Raw genomic sequence first — 26,862 nt, forward strand, 5'->3', positions numbered from 1 at the left:
ATGCTGTGGAGCACGTTCTGCCGGATATCGGTGTGACCTGGGATAATAATGTAAGGCACAATGGAAGCTGTAAACGGAATGAACATTATTCCTGCATCACTTCAAGCTCGATTTCTTCTCCGAAAGCAGGATAACTGTCTGTTTCATAGGGTCAGAATCGTCTGCAGTCGCAAGTGAATCAAAACGATGAACTTGATGCCTTTGGCGTCAAATACCCCTTATCTGAACCTGATAGAACAGGTCAGGAACGCTATGAGGCGCCAACTATGTGCCCGCAAACCGCCGGTGTGAAATTTATGTCAATAGCGGGAACTGTGCCGAGACGTTTGACGCCACATACCTCCGCAAACCTACCAAGGACTTGCCGAATCCTTGCCACGCAGAGTCACTGCTGGATTGCGTTTCAAAGGTGGACTAACACGATATTAAAAGTTGCTTGTAATGCATTGGGTTATCAGTGTATTTAAATCGTTATAATGATGCAGACCTAGTGATCTTCTCCCTAAATATATTGTTTAAATTTTACAACCGAATGTTCCGTTCTTACGTAAGCAATTTATTCAATTACTTTTATGTGGAATTAGCCTTTATGTATTGTGATCCTGTCAGAATCATTATTTCATTATCTGAATTTCTGAAAAGAATGGCAAAATACTGAAATTATTCAGACTTACGAATCCAGCCAATTTTTAAACTGAACTTAGGGTGATCGCACTGGAGAAAATGATCTGCATCTGAAATCATCTTTCTATTTAGGTGAAACCAACGGGAAGCTTTAGCTGTCTTATCCAGAAGTAAAATTTAGGAAATAAAACTCTTCGTTTCGGTACTGGCTCTACCTGAGAGCATTTAGCTACAGATCTTGGATGAAGAATATTGTGTCATTGTATTTTGATGTATTTGTCATTTATCCATAATGCTAATGTTGTGCTGTGTATGATTACAATATTTACAGATGTCCATTATAATTATCCGGGCTGTTATGCCGTGGTCGGTTGATGAATTCTGTGTCAATTCCCAACGTTTCGTCCTCGTCTGCGGGGGAGATCTTCAAGGGGGTCTGTAGCTCGATGGAAGGTCCAACACACCCACTGGCTCACTGCTGAATGTTTACAGAGATGATCGGCCTGAAACTGTACATCTGAGTTAACTATTTGCATTGTATCTGCAAGTACCAGTCCTTCGTTTTATCCCCTTTTGCCGTCTCACACTGCAGCCGTAAGTACTTGGGACTTAATTTAATGCTGAAGGAAATAACAGAATAAAGTGCTAGATAAGCTCATTTTAGTCCACTTTCTTTTCCTAATGCTGTAGGTCATTTAAATTCTAATTGTAACAATTTTCATGAAATATCTTTGTGTGGGCGTGGTTACGTTTTGTTATGGGGAAGTTGTTGTGCAGTTTCTGCGTATAGTGTCCTCTGCAAATTGAATAAGAACTATCATTGTTTGATCTGTTTTATTACGGTTTATCGAAAGCATTTGTTTTGGTGTGTTGCATAAAACGTAGGAACTTCAAAAAACATGTCAGAAAACAGTCATCTCGTCCCGTGCTAAATCATTGCGCAGCAAGAGTGCCCCACTTTCACAAGGGAATATATGTTTCAAGTCTCCGATAGACACGGTTATGCTGCGGTACGGATAACATGTGCATCACAGTGTGCGACTGAAATGGCAACTGGAAATAGACTCGAAAGTTGAAGTGCGCCGGGCAGTACGATTCTTTTGGGCAACACGTCTAAATTGCGCACAAATTTACAGTGGAATATTGGCAGTTTACAGACCAAATGCAACGCTTCGTCCAGCCCCGTACTGAAATGAAGTCAACAATTTGACCAAGGCCGAACAGATGTGGGTGATGCTCACAATGAAATACAGGTCTTGCATTATGAGATTTACATCTCTTCGGCAAGCTGAAACAATGTCTAGGGGGAAAAACATTATTCCATCGATGAGGACGTTCACGCAGCTGCTCTCGAATGGCTCGGTGACCAAAGAGCGAATTTCTGTAACCGAGATATTGAACGACTGATAGAACGTTCCTGCTATTGTCTTCAGGGATTCTGTGAACATGTTGAAAAATAGTGTAACGTATCTGTGTCGCTTTAAAGTGTGGTGCAACATTCAATAGCAGTTACCTGCCCTGCCATAATAATATGTAGCTTACGTTTTGAAGTCCCCTTGCATGTATTCATTAGATTATAGGTTTGTTCCGTACCTAAAGAGAGGCTAGGATCCAAGGAAGTGTCATGGAGTCACACTGAGTGGCCTTGCCGTAACATTTAAGTATAGCTCAGCAAGTTGTCATGTTCCATGGGTGTACTGATGGCTGTGCGTGTGTCAGAGGGTCTGTGAAGTGTTATAAGTGTGCGAGTCGTGTTCCAGAATATGCCTTTTACGTTTAGTGTGGCGACTGTGAGTCATGGCACCGGCATATTTCTGTCACTTCGTGAAAATTAGCTACAGAGATTGCTGGTGAACTTTTGGTGACCTGAAGATGTTTATTTAGAACGTACCTGAAGTAGAGCCGTTGTGATTTTTGTCAACATTAAATTATTCAGCTGTGGAGCACAAAATGATCAAGATTATACTCCATAACCTGAGATACCTTGGGTTACCGCTGCAGGTGCTATACCTAGACCAGTGGTCGTCAAACTTTTTAGCTCAAGAGCGAATACTGACATTGAGGGGCGGCACCCCGGGCAGCATACGTACCGATCTTATTGCTAATTGGTAACATACTACTATGATATGAGCCCTCAATGGACTAGCTGTACTAAGGGCGTGATAATTTGGTTGTCGCTTCCCACGAATTGCTCGTTAAAAGTCAGCACCTTTCTGAAAACTTTGTGTCGTCTGTTCTGTGTTTCAGATTGCTGCCACCCTCGGTGACCTTAAAGATATGATATGACAATGAGTTGCCATTTTGTCTGCGTGAGCGCATGATTAATGGATTATGTACATCTGTTTAAATACACTGTAAAATATGAGACATGATCACAAATGTTTACTAAATGTTTTTAATGTTATTTTTCTTCTCCGATTGAGTTATACTAAAACAGCCTTAACTTAATTTTACATTCCTTGCTGCAAATATGTTCCGCATTTGAAGACGACCATTTCTAAAATGCGTGTTCCCGAATCCGTATTAGCTGCGTGTCAAAATTTGTACCCTAACAGCTGACCAGTATGAGTGACGCACGCCCATGAGTTATCGGTACTGTAAGACTGACAATAAAACATTCCCCTCTCACATCGTCTAACCCCGCAGTGGCCGCACTACTTACCCCTCTGTCCCTGAGATAAGCGGCCCATCTTACATAGGGTTGTAGAAAATTATCCACTACCAGTCACAATAAAAGGTTGTTTATTCGTCACACGACCGGTTTCGGGCTTGCGCCCATCTTCAGGTGTTTATACATTCATGTACATATTTGTACTGTTGGAGATCAAAAGAGATGAAGCACCATTATTACAGTTATGCTGTGGTGATAGTTTTGCCACTTAGTTACGTACTTATGGTCATTTTCACGTCCATATATCAGTTTTACCAAGTATAGCTCCATATTACACCATTATGATGTGCACTCTTGAAATACACTATGTTTCATCTTTTTTGATCTCCAACAGTACAAACATGTACATGAATGTATAAACACCTGAAGACGTGCGCAAGCCCGAAACCGGTCGTGTGAGGAATAAACAACCTTTTACTGTGACTGGTAGCGGATATTTTTCTACAACCCCATAAAGGAACAGTCATGGAGTTCGACAGCATCCACTATGGATAAAATTCATTCAATGTTACATAGTTCAAGGCTGAATTCACCAAAATCTATTAAACTTAAGCACATCTTAAAATATTACTATCCTTGTAGGTATTTTTCTTTGTTTCTGAGCAGGAAAACTACACTCTTAAGAAGCTCTCGACGTTAGTTAATGTTTTTCGATTCGGCTGTCAGTTGCTAGATGCATGTCGTTATAAAATGCGGCTGAAGACCGCTAGCCGCACAATTACTTGATCTGGGCCACATGCTGCCTGCAGTTTGACGATCACTGATCTAGACGGTAATCATCATAACAATGTAGGGTTCACATTACTTGCAGCAAATGTAATACAAACGCAGTAGCGTAATGTGCTTGTTTAGTGGCAGCAGCGCGCGAAACTCACCCAACGTGCCGGGCAGGTAAGGACAACTGGTGACGTGGTTGAAGTTCTGCGACTGCATCTCTTCCTGATCCGTCTCGCGATGGTAGAAATAGTTGAAATTGGAGACGATGACGGGCACGGGCAGGGCGATGGTGAGTACGCCGGCGATGGCGCACAACGAGCCGACGATCTTGCCCCAGACGCCGACGGGCCTGCAAGAGGTGCGTCGTGAGCGTGGGCGCGAGTGCGCGGTCGGCCGGTGTCCGTGTCTGGGCAAGCGTGATCTTGTGGTCGTGTCGGGAGGAGGCGAGAGAAGAGAAGAGAAGAGAAGAGAAGAGAGAAGAAGAGAGGGGCGTGGGCAGAAGGCGAGAGAGAGGCCGGGAGAGGGCGAAAACTGGGCAGAAAGAAGCCACAACAACACACGCACCAAGAGTCCACAACACCGAAAGCAACACTTAGAAGAAAATACCAAAAGAGAAATAAAACAACAAAACTCAGCAGTGAAAAACAAAGTAATGCACAGCAAACCAGAGGAACTGGACACGCACGTACTGTGCCAGTGTCTACTACTGCAGCCACATGCTATATATACGGATGGGAGTGCGTATTTGGTGTTTCCATCCAGTCAGACGTAAAATACGGTAGCAACAGTATCAGAGGCAGCGGTAGCGGCATTCAGTGATAGCGAGGTTTGTTTCATGTCCCGATTGAAACAGATTTCTCCCTCTGCACATGCAGCGTACACAAACATACACGAATGAGATACAACACCACTGCCAGAATTACACACGCACACACACTAAACGTAACTGTAAGTCATTCAAGCCAAGAGCTAAAACCGCACGCGCAAACTTGAGCTCGTATGCTGAGAAAAAAAAAAGACTTGTGCTCACATGCATTACCACTACACAGTGCAAAGAAAAGAAAAAAAAATCTGCCAAAAAAAATATTCTCTCTCTCATTTGTTTTCGCTCAGCGGAAAGAAATGATACGGAGAATATTCTTCTTTTTATATTAATAAAGACATTCCACTTAGAAAATTCTTTGTTTGATTTTCAGTTGCTAGGTTTGCATGAAATTTAATAAAGAATCAACCACATCGACGTCTATCAACCAATATTTACAAGCACGAATACGATAATAGGGGCCAACGTTCGCACGCAACATCAGAAACATCGATAATAAGATATATGTATACATATATATATATATATATAGTATGTATATATAGTGTAGATAGGGCTGTGGTTCAACACGTATAATAGAGAAAAGATAGACAATGAATAATATAAATAGGGCAGAAGATAGAAGAGAGTTAAAGAGATGATGAAGAGATGTGGAACTGGGGCAAGGGAGTTTACCGTCAAGTCAAGTCATGAAGCAGAAACGTAGAGCGAGCAGCCGTACGCACCGCCCGGACGGCGTGCCCCTGGCGGGCAGGCTGGCCGCGAGAAGCGTCCGTAAGGTGGGTAGCCTGTCTGCCAGGGGCGCGCGCCCTACCACCCAGCACGGGTTCCCCACAAATGTCCGCGGTCCACGACGCGCCAACAAAGAATTTTCTTCGTTTGCAACACAGTGGTTTCTAGTCCTCTCACTACTAACTCTGCTCTCTGTCTTAATTAAAAGTAATTAATCTGAAACACCTGGGTATTTTAATTATTAAAGTATCTGGCATTGCAATCTACTTGGAGGGAAAAGTAAAAATGTATATAATGAACTAAATCGTGAATGAAATTGAGTACATCATACGTCATGTCACCATAGCCAACGGTTGTCATCGTTACAACGGCCCACCAGAACGCGTCCGGTATCGACTTGAAGAACGAGTTCTCCGAGCCGGCTTCGGCGAAGTATACGGCGCTCGAGAAGAGAACCACACCTGTAAGATACGGAGGCAAGGCTGAGCAACTGGGTTACCTCATATCACCATAGCCCACGGTAGTCATGGTGACTACCGCCCACCAGAACGCGTCCGGGATCGACTTGAAGAAGGACTGCTCCGAGCCGGCCTCTGCGAAGTAGACGGCGCTCGAGAAGAGGATCACACCTGCAACAGCCAGACGCCACACACTGCTGCGGCCAGCTGAGCCGCTCTCCACCATTCACCTCCACCTCCCAGGCGCCGCGCCGCTTAGCTGCTAGCGCCCGCTCAACGCCGGCTCCCTATTCTACAAATGCTGGGGCTGGATGAAATCCGTGACCGCGCATTGTACATCACGAGAACGCACTGCTAGACTTGTTCAAAAATTTTGTCCGCCACAAAAAATGACTCGACCCATAGGTATGTTGCTGTTGGGTTGTGTGTGTGTGTGTGTGTGTGTGTAAGAAATGAGTGAATGCGTGAGGGCAGGTCTCGCAATAAAAAGATAATTTGTCTGATTGTGCTCGGTTTGGTTTAATGTGACCCTTTACCCTACTAGTAGCGCGACTGACACGCTGAGTCTACTTCAAGAGTTCCCACGCCTGCAATCTCTCCAGTAGTCACCACGTCGTGCCTCATATACCTTATGTTTCACCATTACCTGCAATAAAATGAGCGAAGTGTATAGTACCAGCGACCACACCTGTCCATAAAATAAACTTTAAGTGGAAAGGCTAATTAATCTAGGAGAGGCGAAAAACCTGTATGACGTAAGAACGTAAACAGATTCTTTATTTATTCTTTAGTTAGCCTTTGGGAATGATAAACTTGTTTGGGTACAGCAACAAGTTTGAGAAAACCAGATCAAACGAAATTTTTCAAAAAAACGTTAATTTTTCCTATTTATATCTTAGATCAATTAGCTTTCCCGCTCTCCAAATGTTCTGATGAACTTCCTGGTCAGGTTTGTTCCGGGTGTCCGGCAGGATTTTCGATTCCATACCCTTGCACTACATTTCGAGGACTGATCTAGTGATTTTCTCGCTAGTCCTGCGGGAACGGTCTAAGTTATCGGTTCCATCGCTAGAACATGACTTTTGTGCAACAGAAAGGAATCACTCCGTCACCGATCCCCTTCCCATTTTCTTGTAATTCATTACTGAAACAGTCCACAGCACACACTGCCTTTGTTACTATATTATTATTAATTATTATTATTATTCTGCAACTTTACTGTAATCAATGCGCATACACACAAACACAATCGGTCATCATTATATTTAATACTCTGACAACTCCTTTATTTTTACTTAGGCACTAATAGTGTTGTGATGTTGTTTAATCATAAACTACTAGGCCGGGTAGTGTAATATTCAATGTTGGTATAATTGTAGAATATGTTTAGTTAGATGAACTAGAGGGTCTCATGACCCTGTTAACGTCAGGAAAAATGCATGAATGTAGAAATAATTTATATACCTATTTATCAAGTAAGACTCTCTTTTACTTCAGATGTGGCAGTAAAATCTCCGAGCAAAGACTTGGATCGGTTCTCCAATAGCATTGAGCAACAGAGGCAAACGTTATATATGTATCATCTGAATATGAAAAACAAAACGTTAATGCGCGTAACTATAGAATTTAATGAGTATATTTCTGGACCCAATAGAGGCAATTTTAATGAAGACTTGAAAGGTGGAAAAGTGTATGCCATGTAACACAAACGTAAACATTTGTTCAGAAACAGACTAGAGTGCTCGAGCCAGAGCTGAATAGTCCAGCACGCTGGAAATAACACAAGGACGCCATTTTTATTGACGATATTAACAGTAATAGCTTTAGGAGCGCGACGTAATTTGCCCTGTTTTATAGAAAAAGAAAACTCTGTAATTAAACAGTATTACACAGTAACGCTTCCAAAATTTAGGACTGGTTTCGTTAGAAAGAAGAGAACATTGTTACAGAAGGAGTTCTTACTGAACCAATGTGATGTATTACTGCACAAGTGTTACGCCACAACAGAACTGGTGCTGCAGTTTTCTCTTTTCTGAAAAATGTTTATTCCATGTGGGTTGTCTTTATTGAATAACATTAATTCTGAAATTTACTTTCGCAAGCCCATAACTACAGCAACAGTTAAGGGCTTATGATATAAGGGGCGTTCAACAAGTGTGACGAGCCGGAGGCATAATTACAGAAACCAGTACCTGTATGTTAGAAGTATTGACCCTGGCTGTTGAGACACTTGTCTCACTGGGACACAAGGCGGTGAAGGACTGTCTCATAAATTTCCCGGAGGTGCGATGTTAACCAGTTCCGCACGTCAGCTGGATGTCGTCGTCAGAGTTGAATCGGAAAGGTTTTGCTGACGTTCTTCTTTGACCAAGATAGCCCCTTTCTAATTCACTTCCTGCAGCACTTGACCACAGTGAATGCCCAGCGTTACTCACAAACCTTGACCACCCTATGCCGAGCGATCAAATCAAAACGACCTGTGGGGTCATTCTGCTCAACGACAATACAAAGCCTCATGCGACGAACACAGTCGCGGCAATCTGCAGAAATTCAACCCTCCCTACAGTCCGGACCTCTCTCCCTGTGATTATGCCATTTTTGATCCCCTTACAAAGGCTGTGAGTGGCAAGCGATTCACCTCTGACAACGACGTCCAGCTGTAAGTGCGAAACTGGTTAACATCACAGCACCGGGAATTTTATGAGACAGCCATTGACTGCCTTGTGTCACAGTGGGACAATTATCTCAACGGCCAGGGTTAGTCTTTCTAACATACAGGTACTGATTTCTGTAATTATGCTCCTGGCTCGTTTCTTTTTGAACGCTCCTTATAGATGAGAGGTTATTTGGAACAGCCGAAGTTTTCCTAAGCTCGAAATAAAAATCTGTCCCATACTTTCGAAATTAGTGTTGAGGCAGCTCAAGGTCACCTCATTGCTGTCCTGGATGATGTTTAAGATGTGTATTTATTGCCACATATGAATTTAGGGCACTCAGTGGTGAGAATGTCTCTGTATTGTGTAGATGAGTTTGAGTAGTGTTTATGTATAGCGCTGCCTTAGTGTAGGTAGAGATTTAATGAAGGGAGGGAGAGAAACCCAATACCTGCACGTAACCCACTCCTCTCGAAGAGTATGAAAAGTACCGCCAAGCGTTACGTCCCCGTTCGAAAAACCGAGCAGCATCAACTATGACACTAGCCTCCCTTCATGAGACACTACGACGTTTTAGAGCTTAAGCCAAGATAGTGACGCAAGGTAGGTAAACAGGAACTTCGCGCTATTATTACTCCTCTACGTTCCCGTCAAATACTGCTTCCGAAAATTTATTACACTAACATGATTCGAACCCACCACCTTCGAGTAGAGTGATATCTGTGACTCAGGTTAAGGAGATGGGTTTCTCTCTGCAAGGGACAATAATTTTTGAACATCTGTCGTACGTTGTTACACGAAAATGTATCTGTTTAATAAGCACATTGTTGGTGTTTGCAACTCACGTCAGTTTCTCCGTGAATCATGTTTTATTTGACTTTCATCAGAAACAAAAGTTAGGTTTTGAAAATATATGTATCACCTTACTCGAAAGGCAAAGTGAGAGTCTTAATAAGCCGAATTTCTAGGCTGAAAGCGTGAGGTCTGTTACGTGTCATCCACCGTAGCTTCACTTTAGAGTGCAGAGAAAAACCGTATTCCGCGGAGAACTTGTTCTGGCACCCGACAAACTGATTAAAATATGAAAACTCGTCCACTGAGAGACAATGGAGAAAGAAACACGGGAAGCGGTTGTCAGAACGGAGCTCAGACACCCACGTTTGACTGCCAGGCAGAGCAGCTTCCCTGGTTGCCACGGCAACGGCGGAAGCCGTGCGACGTCATTGGCTGCTGGCCAGGCGGCGATCGTTACGTCACCTGGGGAGCCAAGGTAACCGGGGCGCGGCGTTGCCACGCTGCACAATGCGGAACACTGGGTCACATCTCCCATTGTCCAGACAAGCATTCTTCTGAGCTTCAGTCTGGACGCGGGTCCCTACTAAGCCAGCGCGCATTCTGCGGTCCTGGCCCGGCGGCAGCGCGTGCCTGGGCAGGCTTACCCCCGTCTCGCACCAGCCGCTCCAACTGCTGCGCCCCCTTGCAGCGTTCAACCTTTCTTCTTGTTTTGCCCTTGTGCTAAGGAATTTTCAGTTAATCGAATATTACATATTTCTGATACACACACTCGCAATATTTCTTAGCACAAATTAATCAGTAGTAGAGCATGCGGCGTGTTCTATGCACTAGCCATTTGCCGAGTGCTTGAAAAGCAGCAAATTGCTTCGCAAATCTAATTTTAACGTAAGTATTTATTTGGATGATAAAAACGCTCATACATTCTTTTGTATTCTTTCGCAGTTATACTGGACGAACACCAGTATAATCTTAGGAAAGAATAAGTGAGAATATTCGTCTCCTTATTTTGGTTAACAGCTTCTCATACCCAGATAGCTTTCTGTGTTCATTTTCCAGATTATTCTTACTATGTATATGATTTAATTCCAATAAAGAGGAGGAATTTCAAAACAACCACAAGATGACGTTATGTTACGAAACAATGCTGATCTTTGAGCCTGTAGCGTGAAACCGCATACAGTATGTACATTTGTATAAGTACGACACAATTCGCACTGATCTTTGACACTTTTTTTCCTGTAGCACTCTCGGATGACAGGCGAGAAGAATTACTACTTGCATCTGTACGCGGCATGGTCTCTGAGGGTGTGTTGAACCTACCAATGCCCGATGTTGCCTTTGATTTGTGAGGTAATTATGTCGTAGCGTGTGACGTCACGTTTGCGCAAACAGTGATCGAAGACGACACTGGAAACATTTATTTTGCTCGTATATTACTTTTGCGGAATGTAGGTTGTGGTGACATTCTGATCTATTTATCTCGTTTTTACACAGGTACGCCACCCCGACATATTTTTCAAAGGAAAACATTCCCCGTTGTAGGCTGTAAATTTTTTTCCGTTTTGTTGCTATTGGCCAATTTCGACTGTGTATTCATTATTAAGCAGTATACCGACTATCTCTACGCAACATACCGCAACAGATGTGACATCCTGTATTCTACTTAATAACGACTATACAGCCGAAAAGGGTCAATACCAAATAAACGGCAAAATTTCACAGTCTATATTGCACAATGTTTTCTTTTGAATTATGATCTGCCGTGTAGACGGAGAACTAGATGAAGCCAACGAATGTGAATACGAAACGTCAGTTATGGTGACGTAGTCATCTGCGGCGATGAGCAGGACGGCGAGTGGGATGTGGGCAGCATGGAAGAGACGGTCCCGTCAGGGACGATTGAAGTCGTAAGTACAACGAAAGAAAGTCTACTTCTACTATAGTTTAGTTTTTCAATGGGACCCTCTAAGAAGGATGGAGCTATACCACACGCAAGTGTTATGGGCGACAAGAGATAGGCGACAAAGTTAAAAGATATTTGAAAACAACAGTAATATTTCGGGAGGAATGTGAAGTAATAGAACCAATTCACCACTCACGTAGCGACATGTGTAGTTGGCTAGAACGACTGGTTATGAAAGTAAAACGTTAGCGAGGAACGAGAATGTATTAATCTGTGTGGAACTGCTTTGTGACCGACACCTGGTTTCGCCTCTGAACCAGGTTAAAACGTGACGGTTTGGTTGAGTTGTCGAAGCCAATGAACGTGATGTAATGAGAATAACTAAAAATTTTTATACTGGTGCGTGTTTTGCGCTTACTGAAATTCGTCGAGTGAATTATTGCCGTTACTCGGATGACGTCGCTGGTCAAAGTAGACTGTATAGGTAGGTTCAATATTTCCGTCTTTGTTACCTGGTTCCCGGCCCTCTTCAGAGTCATATGTGATGGAGACAATAAAATTATTTTGATGCTTGACTATGATTTTGGTTTTTTAAACTTATCTCATAGCAGATAACCAAGTAAATGTCTTTCCTCCAAAGATGTTCGTGTGACATTCTTCATTACATCCGAAACACTGTCGTATGACTGGAGAGGGAAGGTATAGACCTGCTATTGATTGAATTCTTTCAGACTTCTTGTTTCGCGTTTGTTACTGAAGATTGCATACACTCTGGATGTAGTCGACAGAACGTCATCAAGTGTGCTGTGAGTGGTCTCTTTCGCAACTGCATCGAAAATGGTTCAAATGGCTCTGAGCACTATGGGACTCAACTGCTGTGGTCATCAGTCCCCTAGAACTTAGAACTACTTAAACCTAATTAACCCTAGGGAATCACACACATCCATGCCCGAGGCAGGATTCGAACCTGCGACTGTAGCAGTCGCACGGTTCCGGACTGCGCGCCTAGAACCGCGAGACCACCGCGGCCGGCTCAACTGCATCGAGCGTAGCGGATAACACACCGCAGCAGTATGTGTTTGAAGTGGGTTTGAGATTCCTCTCTGGCCATCCAGATGCGGGGTATTCATGGTTTGTGTAGGCACACACTGCGGCGCAGGCTATACAGGGTAACGCAGAACATTGCGGCAAGTGTTTTGTGGTCCACGGGCTCCTACATTGTCCAGTCATATTAACGTGGCCATCTCAAAAACCTGAATAACCACTTTTCGCTAGGCGCGCCGATGCGAGACATGCCGGAAGAGAGTCAGTAAGGTTCCGAAATGTACAGACAGGGATTTGGAGCTGTGTCAACTCGTGCCGTGGTCGGCTGTGCAAGGTTTCTCGGTTGAGGATCCACGGCGCGAGCAGCTCGATAGCCATGCTTCCACAGATTCTCAACTGGATTTTAATCCGCTGAGTTTGGTGGCGAGGGAGCACGGTAAACTCACCCTGCCGCTCTTCACACTGCGAGCTGTGTGACACGCTGCATTGTCCTGCTGGTAGGCGCCATCGTACAGAGGGGAAAAAAACCAGCATGTTGGAGTGGACATGGTCCCCAAGGACATTAACGCAGTGGTCTTGATCCATTGTTGATCCACTACGACGGGAACAACTAGGGAATGCCACGGAAACGTTCATCAGACAATAACGCTCCGACGATTGTTGCAGAGTGTTTACTTTCAGACGTTTCTCGCCGTACACTCCAACGGCCGGCCATCTGTCCGATGGAGCATAAGACGTGATTCATCTGAAAAGGCCACCTTCATCACTCAATGGTCGTCCATTTGCCGTGTTGACGTGCAAATTCTAGCTTTAGTCGCCGATTCTGCCATGCGTGGCATCTAACCATGGCGGCAGGCGAACAAACTTACCCGATTCGGAAACGCTTCCACCCTTGGCCCGAAAGCCAATGATGATGCTTTTCTGAACATCAGATAAATCGCTCCGTTTCCGTATTACAACGACAGCACTGTTTTCCGCTTCCAACCATACATGCTTGCTTACTACCATCTGCAGTATTTAACTGGTTATTGCACGTTGAAGTCGATCGTAGGTGGTGGTCAAATTAATGTGTCTGAGCTGTGTGTATATAGCGCGGACACTACAAGATGTTAGGTTGCCGCGAGGGTTTACAAATGAGAACTTGCCGCGAGAGTGAAGAGAGGTGGTGTGTGTGTGTGTGTGTGTCTGTGTGTGTGTGTGTGTGTGTGTGTGTGTGTGTGTGTGTGTGTGTGTGTGTGAGGGAGGGGGTGGAGGATGGGGGTGGGGGGGAAGCGCCACTTCCCTCTCGCAGGGCTGGAAACCTACACCCGCGATTGCTGCTTGTGCAAAAGCAGTACTATAGCATTGTCGTAGGGATCGCTGAACACTGTGTTGAACTAAGATTACACTCTTCACTCATTTGAAAATGATGAAAGAAAACGAGCAATTCACAACACAAAGTAACGAAGAATAAGCAAATCTTTCGGTTACGGTTACGGTGCAAACGCTTGGTGAAGTTAGCAGCGTCATAAGTTAGATAGTATAGGTCCGACGCATTACAGTTTATCACGCAGTCATACTCGTAGTTGAAAGCACTCCGCTCCTGAAATTGCCAAGATATATAGTCCTCAACATAAAACAGTGCGAGTGGAGGCGCTGGACATGACAGCATAATACTGCGACTGCTCTACCTGAGCCACTCAGTGTTCGAGACAGTTTACTGTGCCAATGTCACGTGGTTTGCATTGGAAATGGAGGACCATGTTATTGAAGCAGTTCGGCCGTACGTGGTTTCGTATGAGCAACCTCGTACAACTGACTCCGATCCCATCAAACTAGTAAGTAAACCGTTTATTAGAAACTTCAGACATCAGTGCGAAATCACCTGATCTTTTTCTCTTGTTCGTGTATCTGCCTTTCCATTCTGAATCCTTCCGTTTCTAAGTATCATACAATAAAATAAAAACATCACTTTCATTATCAGTCATAACTAAGATTCACGAGTTGAGCCATTGCTTCACAAGCAAATACTGTCTCCCAATGCGCCATCACACTGTATCGCGTAGCTTTTCCCGTGCTGCACTTGCCCTGCCGGACCTTACCTTGGCTTTGCCTGCGTCATAGTGTGCGCCTGGCCTCAAATCATTTTGGGTTCCATTTCACATCGCTCCTGTCGAGATTCTTGGTTTGAATAGCCCACAAGACATTGACTACTACGTCTGTGGTATTGCTCCGTTCCTGATGAACTGGACGGCACGATAAAATATTAACTTTTTTTGTGAAGCTTTAATACACCTTTCGAAGACTCTCCAAATAAAATAAAAATCTCCATTTCCATCCCCGCCCAAATGCTGTAATAAGCCACATCGCTTTGTAACGTGTCCAGCAGTGTACCACTAATGCTGGACTTCGGCAGGACTCTTAGCTGTTAAACAAAACCAACTGTATGAGCGTTTCTAAGCATCCACCCCTAGGAAAATATAAGAACTCCTGGGCTTTCAGAATTACAGTTACAACTCAATATTTCACTATAAATATACATATAAAAAGAGCATATTTTAAACAGCACAAATAGCATTTATTGAAACGGCTCTGTATTGTGCAATGTAAGTAAACTGACGAACATAATGCAGCTAGCTTTGTACAACAGAATATTTTTGGCTGTCTTAATTTCCATTTCTTAGCAAGTTGTTGCCTGTCGATGCAATCTGTGTCATGCAGAAAATAAAATTTTAAAGCGAACTTAATTTTCTTGCTGCTTTGGTGTGTTACATATTTTTCTTTTTGAATAAATATTTGCTGAAAATGCAAGATTTTGATTTTTCTTGGAGATTTTGATATTCCAACGCTACAGCCATGTAAAAGGTTTTGTGAGGGTTTCTCACTAGTTTCAGTACTAAAATTTCAGGTATATCTTACAATTATTTATTATAGGTTTGTCCACAGTCTGTGAAAGAAATCTCTTTCATTGTTACTCTGTGGATAGCTCAAATCTTGTTGAACATTACAAATGTCGTCATATTGGTACATTAGATAAGATCAAGATTTTCGCTTGAAGCTGGAATTGCGTTGTTCTTATGAAACAATAAACATTAACTTTTAATTTTTCATGGTGTAAGAGACACTCCTTTAACTTTACCACAAATATGTATGCCCCTTGCCATTAAAAAGTTAATGTTTAATCCTATTACCAACATTAAAAAATATAAAATAAAAAGAAACCAATAACCGATGACTTCCATTATGACGAAATAGTAATAATTATCACAGTTACTAATTGTAGTACAGTATAAGGAAATATAAAGTAAGAATTATGATACGTGGACATTTACTCAATCAAAATTTGTACTTCCTGATGAGACTGAAAAATAAAAACCAGCTGTCACTGAAGTTTAATTGATTATAACAATGATTTACCAATAACATTTTAAGGAGCATGAAACACGTATTCAGTATTCATGCTGCTGTGGTGACAGAAGCGTATTTCGGGCGAAGTACTGTTAAATAGAAAAGAACGCATACCGTAAGGCTAGTCAAGTGCTATGATACATACACTGTTTGCCCGTGTATACCGTCTTTCATTAAAGGAGAGATGGTTTTAAGAGAACAAGAAATGCATAGTGACACACAGGGAGAAAGCAAATATGGCATTTTTCATTATTACGTCACGTATAATTTGTTCAGTCTTCAGCTTCTTTTCGTGTCCTCCAGATATATAAACAGGGCGAACATTAATAAAACCGACAAACTGCAGCGATGGATTCCTAACTGTAAATGGAGGAAAACTGTCCTTTGAGCTTGTGTCCGGAAGCGCATCGTAGCCGTGGTAGGTGGCACTGATGAACAACAGTTCCTCATCGCGTGCCGTCTGTTGATTGTGTGTTGCACGCTGTGTGATCGACCCAGTGTACTGTAAGCAGGAGAGTGGTTCGGTACTCATGTGAGGAACAAGCCGTGATGGTGTTTGTGTACGGCCAAGCAGTTGGAAACGGTCGAGAGGCAGCACGCGTGTATCAAAACAAGTACTTTCACAGACACCAACCACATCACACAACATTTCAAGCCCTTATTGGGCTTTTGTGTGGTCATGGGTCCTTGCAGACAGATCAGCGTGCGGGGAGGCGGCGGACACCGCGTACACTAGATTTGGAGGATCAGTTTCTACAGGATACTGAGACGAACCTCATTACAAGGTCCAGGCAATATGGTGCAAGCCAAACTACGATTATGTGTATCATGCACGACAACCGCTACTATTCCCTTCACCTGCAATCCGATAGAGACCACTTTGAACATCTGTTGCGGCGTGGATGCTTTGCAGCTCTGTCTGTACCGTGTTCCGGGACGATTTGTTGTCGTTGCATGCACACCGTCCATTTACGAACACATGTTCATAGTACCCTTTTTCCTCCATTTCCAATCAGAAATCCGCCCTTGCAGTTTGTCAGTTTTATCAATGTTCACCCTGTATGTACCTTCCTATTGATCACCTTTCAGTGAAAGCGACTTTGTTCCTGAGCTGACTATTACAGTCATGTTTAATACTTGATCGTGTGTAACTGGATAACGAAACAAAACAAAAATTCTTGTTCGAGAGTTTATTCATACCGCACAAAGGAAACTGTGTTTAAATTGCTGCAGGGTACTGAAGCAGGTTGAGCTACGAGAAATGATTTTTATTCATCAACTTCATCAGGTAGTACTATAGCGTATCATAGAGAATTCGGGAATGATATTTTATCCCTAGCCTCGTCGTTTTTTAACATTAGAAATTAAATTCACAGTTTATACTGGAAAGATTCTTAACAAAGCGTAAGCAAACAGAAATAATACCAGTGCATAGTGACCCGAAGCCTCTACAGCTAGAAGTAACAGCAATCTGAGCAAAGTTTAGAAATTGAGATTTAGGCATAGATTTTATTATTACAGAGACACACTGAAGAAAATAGCAACTGTTCATTAAAGAGACTTATCATCTGAGAATAGATGAGTAACACTTGGGTGTAACACATTGCGGTTGCTGCATCTATATACGATGCGGCACTGTGGAGCATGCTGCTGGTGAGCGTTCAAGCCTACGGGTAATCACTCGTCACTTTTTTATATTTCTTTTAATCACAAATCTTGATTCACAGCCGACTTACTACACTAGAAGCAAGCCCGCCCATGCACGAGCTGTGGAATGTGTCGTACTCACCTATGAACAAGAAAAATATGAGCAAGCCGAGTTCCCGCATGGAGGCCTTCAAAGTTCGTCCGAGGATTTGCAACCCTTTGGAGTGTCGGGACAACTTAAATATTCGGAACACTCGCACTAACCTAATGACTCTGAGAATAGCTAACGACATGGCCTGGTTGGTGCTCTTGTCCTGAGGGCTGACGGGGGCGCGCACCACGTTGAGCGTGTTCTCCTCCTCGGCCACGACTGTCGCTAGGGTGATGAAGTACGGAATGATCGCGATGATGTCGATGATGTTCATCACGTCCCGGAAGAAATTGAGTTTATTCGGACAGGCGAGGAACCGCACTGACAACTCGAACGTGAACCAAATGATGCAGATCGTCTCGATGAGGAAGAAGGGGTCCGTGATGTCGGGGACCTCGTCCTCCTCGATCTTGGTGCCGTTCGTCGTGGTGTTGAACACCTTGTAGTGCTTGAACTCGGGCAGAGTCTCGAGGCAGAAGATCACGATGGACAGGAGGATGACGAAGACGGAGATGATGGCGACGACGCGCGCCGCCTGCGAGCTCTCCGGGTACTCGAACAGGAGCCACACCTTCCGCTGGAACTCGTGCGACGGCAGCGGCTTCTCCTCCTCCTTGATGAAGCCCTCATCCTCCCTGCGAACAGGCAAACAGTGACAGGGCCGTCTCCTCTCCGTAGCGGCTCAGCGCCAGCGCTCTGCAGCGTAGGCATTAACGCGGTTAGAGTAGGATTTGCAGGTGCTGCCATCATAATTTGGCTTTGAATCTCGAACGGCAGCCGTGCTAGCGGATTAAATTGCAGACGACCATTCTTTCTTAAGGCCCAAACAGTTGGCACCTTTGTGCTTCCGTCAGCTGGTACTTGTGTTCACGTGTTCTTTTTTAGAATCTCAAGTACTGTAAGGTAGTCTTTTAGAAGTTTCCGATTGTGTGATTCGGTAAAAGTGTCAAGGCAAATTAGTAAATGAATCTGAATATTCTACCTTTTTAGGAGTTTATATTGACAAGAACCTGAACTGGGAATCACTTTTTACACATCATCTTAAACGTCTAATCTCTGCGACTTTTACATTACGGCTAATATATGACGGACGGTCAAATGAGAACGGAACATCCGCCACAACGGGACCAAGGAACGGTTCCAGTCAAAGTTATCACCATACGCGGTAAGACATCCAACCCACTGGGAGATGAGACAAGCAATTCCTGTTTCGTAGAAAGCGGTCGGCCACTGACAGATCCACTACGGCATCCACTCTTGCAGTTTCTTTCCGACGGAAAGCGACCTCAACATATGTCTTTCTGCAGGTCGCCAAAGACGTGAAAATACGAGCTACACGGAGAATGTTGCAGTGTCTCCCAACCAGATCGCTGAAGCATTGTCTTCGATTGGTAACGTGAGGGCGGGCGTTACCGTGTGACAGGATGATACTGTTCGACAGCATTCAGACAGCCCGAGGGCAAACAGCAAAGCCAACGGTGGAGACGAGCCCCCGCCTCCTCCGCCATAGAAATTCAAAGCAGTTCACACAGGTTCCGGTAAGTTCACGATGACCTCCTCAAATGGTTCAAATGGCTCTGAGCACTATGGGACTTAACTTCTGAGGTCATCATTCCCCTAGAACTTAGAACTACTTAAACCTAACTAACCTAAGGACATCACACACATCCATGCCCAAGGCAGGATTCGAACCTGCGACCGTAGCGGTCGCGCGGTTCCAGACTGTAGCGCCTAGAACCGCTCGGCCACCCCGGCCGGCGATGACCTCCTCCTTCGACTGCAAGGCCCCTCAGCTCGTCGAGTTCCTCGATCGTGGAACTACAACCAACGCGCAGCACTACGAAGACACTTTGCAGAAACAGCGACCCACCATGAAATAGGAAACAGCGGGAATGCTATTGGACAGAAGTATCCCGTTTCAAGGTAACACCCGCCCTCGCACTGCCAATCGGACTAATCTTACGTTTCAGCGATTTGGGTGGAAAACACTCCAACATCCTCCATACAACCCGGACCTTTCGCCGTTAGATTTCCACGTATTTGACGACCTGAATAAAGACATGAGTGCAAGTCGGTTTCAGTCGGACGAGGAAGTGCTAGAGTGGGTGCGGTTGCAGATCCGCCAGCGGCCGACCGCGTTCTACTAAACAGGAACCGATCCTCTCGTCTCCCAGTGGGATAAATGTCTTAACACGTGTGGTGATTACTTCTCAGTGGGACCATTCATTGGTCCCCTTGTGGCGGGTGTTCGGTTATGCTATTTTAAAAATAAAAATGCCAAATTTTCCTATTTTCGTTCACTGTTTTGTGGTACCTTATTCTGGGCAACTCCTTACTGAGAGAAAAAGCATTTATTGCACAGCAGTATATAAATAAGGATGTGTGGTGTTCGTTCCGGAGCCTTTCGTAGACGGCTTTTTGTAAGGCTGGAAATAGAGACAACAGTCTCGCAGTGCATTTAGTCCCTTACGAAATTTGATGCCGAGAATCAATCACATTTTGAAAACGGCAGTGACAACCATAAATATAGTACTAGTAGCAGAAATGACTTACACTAGCCTTCACTCAGCTTTAGTGCGGCGCAGAAAGAAGTGAGGAATTCAGCCTTAAGGATCTTTGACACTTTCCAGTATTGCAAAAAATTTAATGGATAACGACCTGTGTGTGAGAGATGAGAGTGCAGTAAGGACAACACCCACTGACGATGGCACAAAGATGCAGGAAGATATATGGACATTAAAAAGTAATAGTAGTCTGCATAATAAATGGTACTCAATATCCATAATGTTGGTGCAGTATATGACCAGAGCGGGACCAGGTTGCACTAAAAATTTATTTTGACACCTGTCTTTTTCAACGATCAAAATATTTCTGTTTCTTTTGATCATCCAGACACACTCCGGAAGCTATCTACAACTATTTCTACATCTAATTCTGCATCTACATCTACACATTGCAAGCTTGGCGGAGGATACTTCATGTATCGGTGTTACTTCTGTCTTCTCCTGCTCCAGTCCCAAATGGGACGCAAAGAAAACCTTGTCTCGATTCCCATCAACTGCCTTTCACGCGCGCAGCACCGACAAATATAACTCCCTGATTTCTTAAGGCTACCAAATTAGAGATGTTTTTCTGCACCACTTACTTATTGCTGTAGTATGAGCTTAACTAGGTTTTATTACTTTTATTGTTCTATCAGCTCCTTTTAAAATCTCAGTTATACATTTTAGCCTTAATGCAGCAATATGTTTGAATTGGTGTTACATATCGTCACAGGTGTGATAAATTACATGAGAGGCTCCGTACCAGCTTTGTTTATTGTAGCTGCACCGCTAGGGTCATACTGTCTTCAAAATTGTCTCCATAGTGCCCACATGCCAGATTTGCTGTCCATCGATTAAGTAGGACCGTAGGAACGTGAGAAAATACGTTATTGTCGTTGTGTTTATCTGATTTTGTGATTGTTTGTGTATTGTATGATTTGGAAACCGTTCGTACTCACTTTGTGATTGGATTAGCCGCTATATTTGTGCCTGTGTGCATATTTGAATTTGAGATTTTTTGCCTGCAGATGTGTGATACTCTAAATTGTAGCGCCAATAAATAAGAAATGCAATATTTTTTCACAATCCGAAGTGGAAACGACCATGTTTAATAATTACATGAAGGCTGTGGACACAGCTGTGGAGGAATTTGTAAGGGCACAGTTCGTGTGCTAAGCGAGACAAAAAGTCTATTCCCAGATCTACCTTGTTCAAGAATCAAACTATTTCTGCCTTCTTTCGTTATCAAGATATGCTTAGACTGGTACCTACATTTGAAATTTTGCAGGCCACCTTATGATCGGTGGGGGAAGTTACGTCATGTATCTCTGTCACTTCTCCACTTTCCTATACCAAATGCGAATGGCGAACGAGGAGAATGACTTTTTGTAAGACTCACCGTGAGCTTGAATCTCTCTCTTAATTTTTCATTCGTGGTCTTTTCGTGAGATATAGTCCCGCGTAATAGAAGCAACGCAGGGCGCTTCAAAAAGATTCCTCAGATCTCACACAGTGATACTGCGTGAGTCTGTGAAGAGGTTACAAAGTTTCAGTGCTCAGATCTCACACAGTGATACTGCGTGATTCTGTGAAGAGGTTACAAACTTTCAGTGCTGATAGAGAAGGGTAAATGTCTCTTCGTTCTTATATATCTGACAGCGGCCCACTTCGACTGCAAACTCTTTGCTTACCATATTTTGGGAAGAGGTATTATAGACCAAAACACGAAAAAATATCGAGTATACACCTGAAGAGCTATGGGTACTTTTTCGTCTTCGCTACTGTAAAACATACCTTCTACTGTAGAAGTGTTCGTAGCTCTTAAGGTATGCGTTTTAGAGCTCATGTTTACTAGACTTTTTTTCTTCTTCTGGTACATATTACCTCCCTCTCCCCCTCCCCCCAAGATATGGAAAACAAAGAGATTGCAGCAGAAGAGGTCGAATGTCAGAGGTGTGAGTACGATTTTCGCTTACAACTTTCGACTCGGTCGTTTCAGGGCCAGAGTCCCTTACCTCAAATTCATATATTTACGCTTCTCCCTCATCACCGGAAGTTTGTAACATCATCACCGAACCACCCTGTTTATTGCATATCTATGAAGAGAGACTTTTCGCAGACAACATTTTAGGAAATACTACATCGAGTGACAAGTTTTTTGAAAGTGATTTCACTGTAGCGTTACTAGTTTTGGACCCTAGCCCATCGTCAGACGGTAAATTGCCAGTATATGTGGTTGCTGATAGGGCTCTCCCTGGTGTAGCTAGCTCACTCGCTCGTCTATTACCCAATATACATCGAATCGAGATGACGGTAATACAGAAAGACGTTTTGCTTTCTCCGCCTCTACGTTTGCAATTCAATTAAACAATCATGTAAAATGTAAAAGGATTTCTGAACAATGATCTGCCTCACAAAATGCACCTGTCGAAAACGAGTACGGACCTTGCACTGCCCCATGGGCTTCCATGGTCAACTGATCTCAATCTGTGTGATTTTTTTGGTGAGGTTTTCTGAAAGACTATCTGTGTGCCTCCACTCCAACAATTTTAGGTGGATCACGACATTGTACAGCATCAACAGTGAATGCAGTAACTCCGGATATGTCTGTAAAAATACAGGACAAGGTTTAATATCGTTCTTCCGGTGTTGGAAACATGTAACGTTTCTGAAAAGCTAATTAAAACTTTAGTCCTATGTGTAAAAGAGACACACATTTAGTAACGGATGGGTGTCACGAAAATAAAAAATTCTTAGTTGTATCTGTCAGTAAAAATATACCTTAGTTTTCAATTTTCAGTAATGTAGAATATATAGGCCTGCGAAATCGGATCAGTCTTTCATCGTGTGTATTGGCTCAGTTTTCTAAGAATGTAGGCCCTCAGAGTAAACGACTCCATGTAGCGCAACACCTCCTTCATAGCGTCTGCCAATGGAGCTGGATGAGCATCCGGGTGACGCTTTCGTGCTTATTAAACGAACCCGTGACGAAAGGTGATACTCGTCTGTCTATCTTTCTTATTTCCTCCGTCAGTCTATCCCGCGATCAGCCTCATGGAGCTTCATGCGTTATCCGTCAGTTTTATGTGTGTCTCAGTAGTCTGTAGGCCAACGTGCAGTGTATCATTTCTCCCTTCCTATTCCATTCGCCAATAACGACTGTCGGTAGGTCATTGTGTGAACACGAATTTTTCTAATTTTATAGTCGTGTTAGATAAACAAGGTATTTAAAAATAGAAGTGTCACATACACCTCCGTAGTGTACTACTGTTCAAAACTAGAAGAAAAGTTCCTACAATTATATCTGGAAACAAACAGCTGTTGAGATATGGGCCGTTTTACTTGTGACGAGTAATATGTAGGATTCAGTAATACAGATGAGGCAGGATTCACGTGAGATGACATAGGAAATTTCCAAGATACATACGTGGATGCAAATACAAATTCTCGAGCAATCGTGGAGGAGAGGCATTAGGATTGTTTCAGTGTCAACGTGTTCGACTCTTAGGGCCATGCAGTATATCAAACACATTAACAGGTGCTGTGTATCAGTGTTATGTGCGCGGCGAGTCACCAGCGCTATTGGGGAACGTTAGCCTTTCGGAAGGACAATGGCTGTGGTTTCTACACGACGGGGCACCAGCTCCATTTCTATGGATCGCGCGACAGACAGTGCGTCAGTGTAAAATTTTAACAACGATGGATTGGCCAAAGAGATCCGGTAGTATGGCCTCCCCACTGACCTGAACAGAATCGGTTGGGCTACTGGCTATGGTGATACTTAAAGGTATTGGTGTATGCCCAACTCATCGACAGTTTGTGGGCGTTACATGATTATGTGACGTAATCGGAATGGAGCAGGTGTATCTGAATAAGTGCGTGACTCATCGCGGGGGAAGGCTGAAGTATGTATCAGGATGTATTTTAACGTCGTGCGCTACTGCCTATTGTGTCTATTTTTACGTAATGGGAGGACTGATAGTCCCATAGCTCAACGAGTATTGGTTTCGGTTATATGATTGTACAAACTTTCTTTCTACTTTTGGCCAATACTATCATATATAGGAATGCGTGACACTTTTGTTTAGATACCCTATGTGTGGTACTAAGTGTTGTGTGTGTTTTTTAATCGTTTAGGAATTTTAACAAGAATTCTTTAGTGATGCACAATGCTATTCCTGTATCGACTACTACTGGGATTTGTTGAGCATATCTGTTAGGCGAATCACGTAGCTCTTTTTCAAATCTTGTCTACCTCTCCATTTTATACAACTTCGTAACGTTCCACACTAAAGAAGATTATTCAAGAATCGGCCGTTCGAGTGCTGTATTCCTTTTCTACGTGGCGGATGAATTATATTTCATTTGCTTTCTTCCAATAAATCTGCGTCTGGTACATGCCTTGCACACAACTAAATATAGGGTGATTTTCTTTTTTTGGGAGTTTGTGGTGAAGTCTTATGGGACCAAACTGCTGAGGTCATCGGTCCCTAAGCTTCGCAACTTAAACTAACTTACGCTGATGACAACACACACACCCATGCTCGAGGGAGGACTCGAGCCTCCGACGAAGGGAGTCGCCCGGACTGCGACAAGGCGCCTCAGACCGCGCGGCTACCCGTGGCTTAGTGTGATTCCCTGATTATGTTACAAACTTTCAGGGATGATGGAGGAGGGTAAATATATCAATCTGATGTAAGGGACCTGGTCCAGAAACGACCGAGTACCGAAATTTACAAGCGAAATTCGTTCTGATACCTTTGGCAGTGGACCTCTTCTATTGCAAGCTCTCTGGTTCCGATATTTTGGGAAGAGGTAGTATGGTCACCAGAACAAGGAAGAAGTGTTTAGTAAACTTGGGCCCTAACATGCATACTAAGCTACGAGCGCTTGTTGAATACAAGAGATCTGTTTCACAGTAGCAAGAATGAACAAGTTTTCATAGCTCTTAAGGTATGCATTTTAAAGCCCATATTTACTAGATGTTACTTTCTTGGTTTGGCCCATTCTAACACCTCTGAACGTTGCCTTCCCTACAATTTTACCAACAACAGAAATGGTACACGTAGTCTCCTATCAGAACGATTTTCACTTTTAACCTTCAACTCGGTCGTTTCCAGACCAAGCCCCTCTTAATACATTTATCCTTCTCCGTCATCCCCGAGAGTTTGTAGCATCACCACGGAATCACCCAGTATACCAGCTCTTGAAAAAATTGGAATGAAGATTCCTAGACATTTGATGACTGAAAGTCATTTCAGATATTTCTCGGCCATGGTGCCGTCTTTTCGTCTGTTTATGCACATTACGTGATTGAACATTTGATGTTGATAAAATATCCCTTTAAGATTAGAGATGCACTGGCATACACATTATTGCATTATTGTCATTGTTTACCTGAATACGTGATTATGACATTTTTAATTTACAGGGTACATTTCAGGAAGGCTGCATGAAATGACAACTTATCACCCACTAGCAAGTATTTATTGCGTGCCAATAAAAGTCGTGTTGCACTCATCATGCACAACGAAAAAATGCCAGCCAATACAACACGACTTTTAATAACAAAATGCGAAAGATTTGGCAAAATATTTGCTCTGGAGAGACTATTTAAAAGCTATTTTCTTTTTAATCCCTGTGAATGGTCTAGGAAAAGACACCATGAGAGCTCACGGAGATAACATCATGCATTTAAAGTTTACTCGTTGATGTTGCTTAAAACGTACCATCAGTGTCACTTTTCAAGCTAGTGCTGTGTACAGGCTGTAACGGGTATAGACTCCGATATTTGTGCTGGTGACTGATATCAGTATAATGAACAACATTACATCTGTATTTACTTCATTTGCAGACGAATAATTATGGCTATTAGGAGTAGCACATTTTTAAATTGATTAGTACCTGCAAGTACATAAAGCAAGAGCAAATATTTTTTGCCCTGGGCAACAGTTTATGTATTGAGGTGGGGATGTGTGGACGCAAAATGGTTATCCTATACTGATAGGTGTAGTCCAATTAATAGCGCAGTTATGACCATGTAGAAAACATCAGGTAGCAAAATAAGTGATGCGTTTGTGAGAAGACTGTTCAATGCAGAGACAAACAACCGATGCTCTGGTGTGTGTACATGTTAAGGTATCACATGTAAAAATATCTGCATTTATACCCGTTACATCTTGTATTAAAGAACGCATGGCGTAACCTGCACAGAGTCATCCTTCTGAAACAGTATCTTTGTCACTAAGCTAGTAAACCATAGCAATAGCGTATAAGCAACATACATTCTCAAATAATCTTGGGACCATTCGTAAGCATAGAATACATTTTTAAAAATAGGTGGTACAAATGCAGCCAGCAAATCTGTATGAAGCAGAAAACGAAAATATTTTATGGTTTGCACAGCTAAATTGTGGAAATGTAAATTCATTTAGAGAACAAAACAACCTAGATCACCTGATATAGGCCGTTTTGTTCGCAAAATAATGAAACTGACTTCAGCTGCAACAGAATGACATCTTATTGCAAATTTATTTCGTACGCATATAAAAATAAGAGCAGGGGCAGTCATTAAGACGTTTACACCTAGTAAAAGCTATGCTAATGTACTCACAAGTTGGTCAGGCTTCGGGGCAGGCCCCTCAGTTGCCAGTAAACTGTTCCCATCGTTTCTTCTATTTAGGGAACGCTTTTCTGGTGATGCGGTGCTGCTG

At 43.2% G+C, this 26,862-nt stretch overlaps 1 protein-coding gene across 1 annotated transcript in view; it reads right to left on the minus strand.

Annotated features, from left to right (window-relative positions):
• LOC124795814 (potassium voltage-gated channel protein Shaker) overlaps positions 1–26,862 on the minus strand; it is a gene marked incomplete at its 5' end in the record, with an annotated part of 1,054,256 nt that overhangs the window by 244,047 nt on the left and 783,347 nt on the right. The window contains 3 exons of the mRNA XM_047259896.1: positions 4,171–4,361; positions 6,067–6,196; positions 17,598–18,241. Coding sequence (XP_047115852.1) covers positions 4,171–4,361; positions 6,067–6,196; positions 17,598–18,241 — 965 coding nt within the window. The remainder of the gene's footprint in view (positions 1–4,170; positions 4,362–6,066; positions 6,197–17,597; positions 18,242–26,862) is intronic.

The sequence above is a fragment of the Schistocerca piceifrons genome, chromosome 4, assembly GCF_021461385.2.
Source record: "Schistocerca piceifrons isolate TAMUIC-IGC-003096 chromosome 4, iqSchPice1.1, whole genome shotgun sequence".
Lineage (NCBI taxonomy): Eukaryota > Metazoa > Arthropoda > Insecta > Orthoptera > Acrididae > Schistocerca > Schistocerca piceifrons.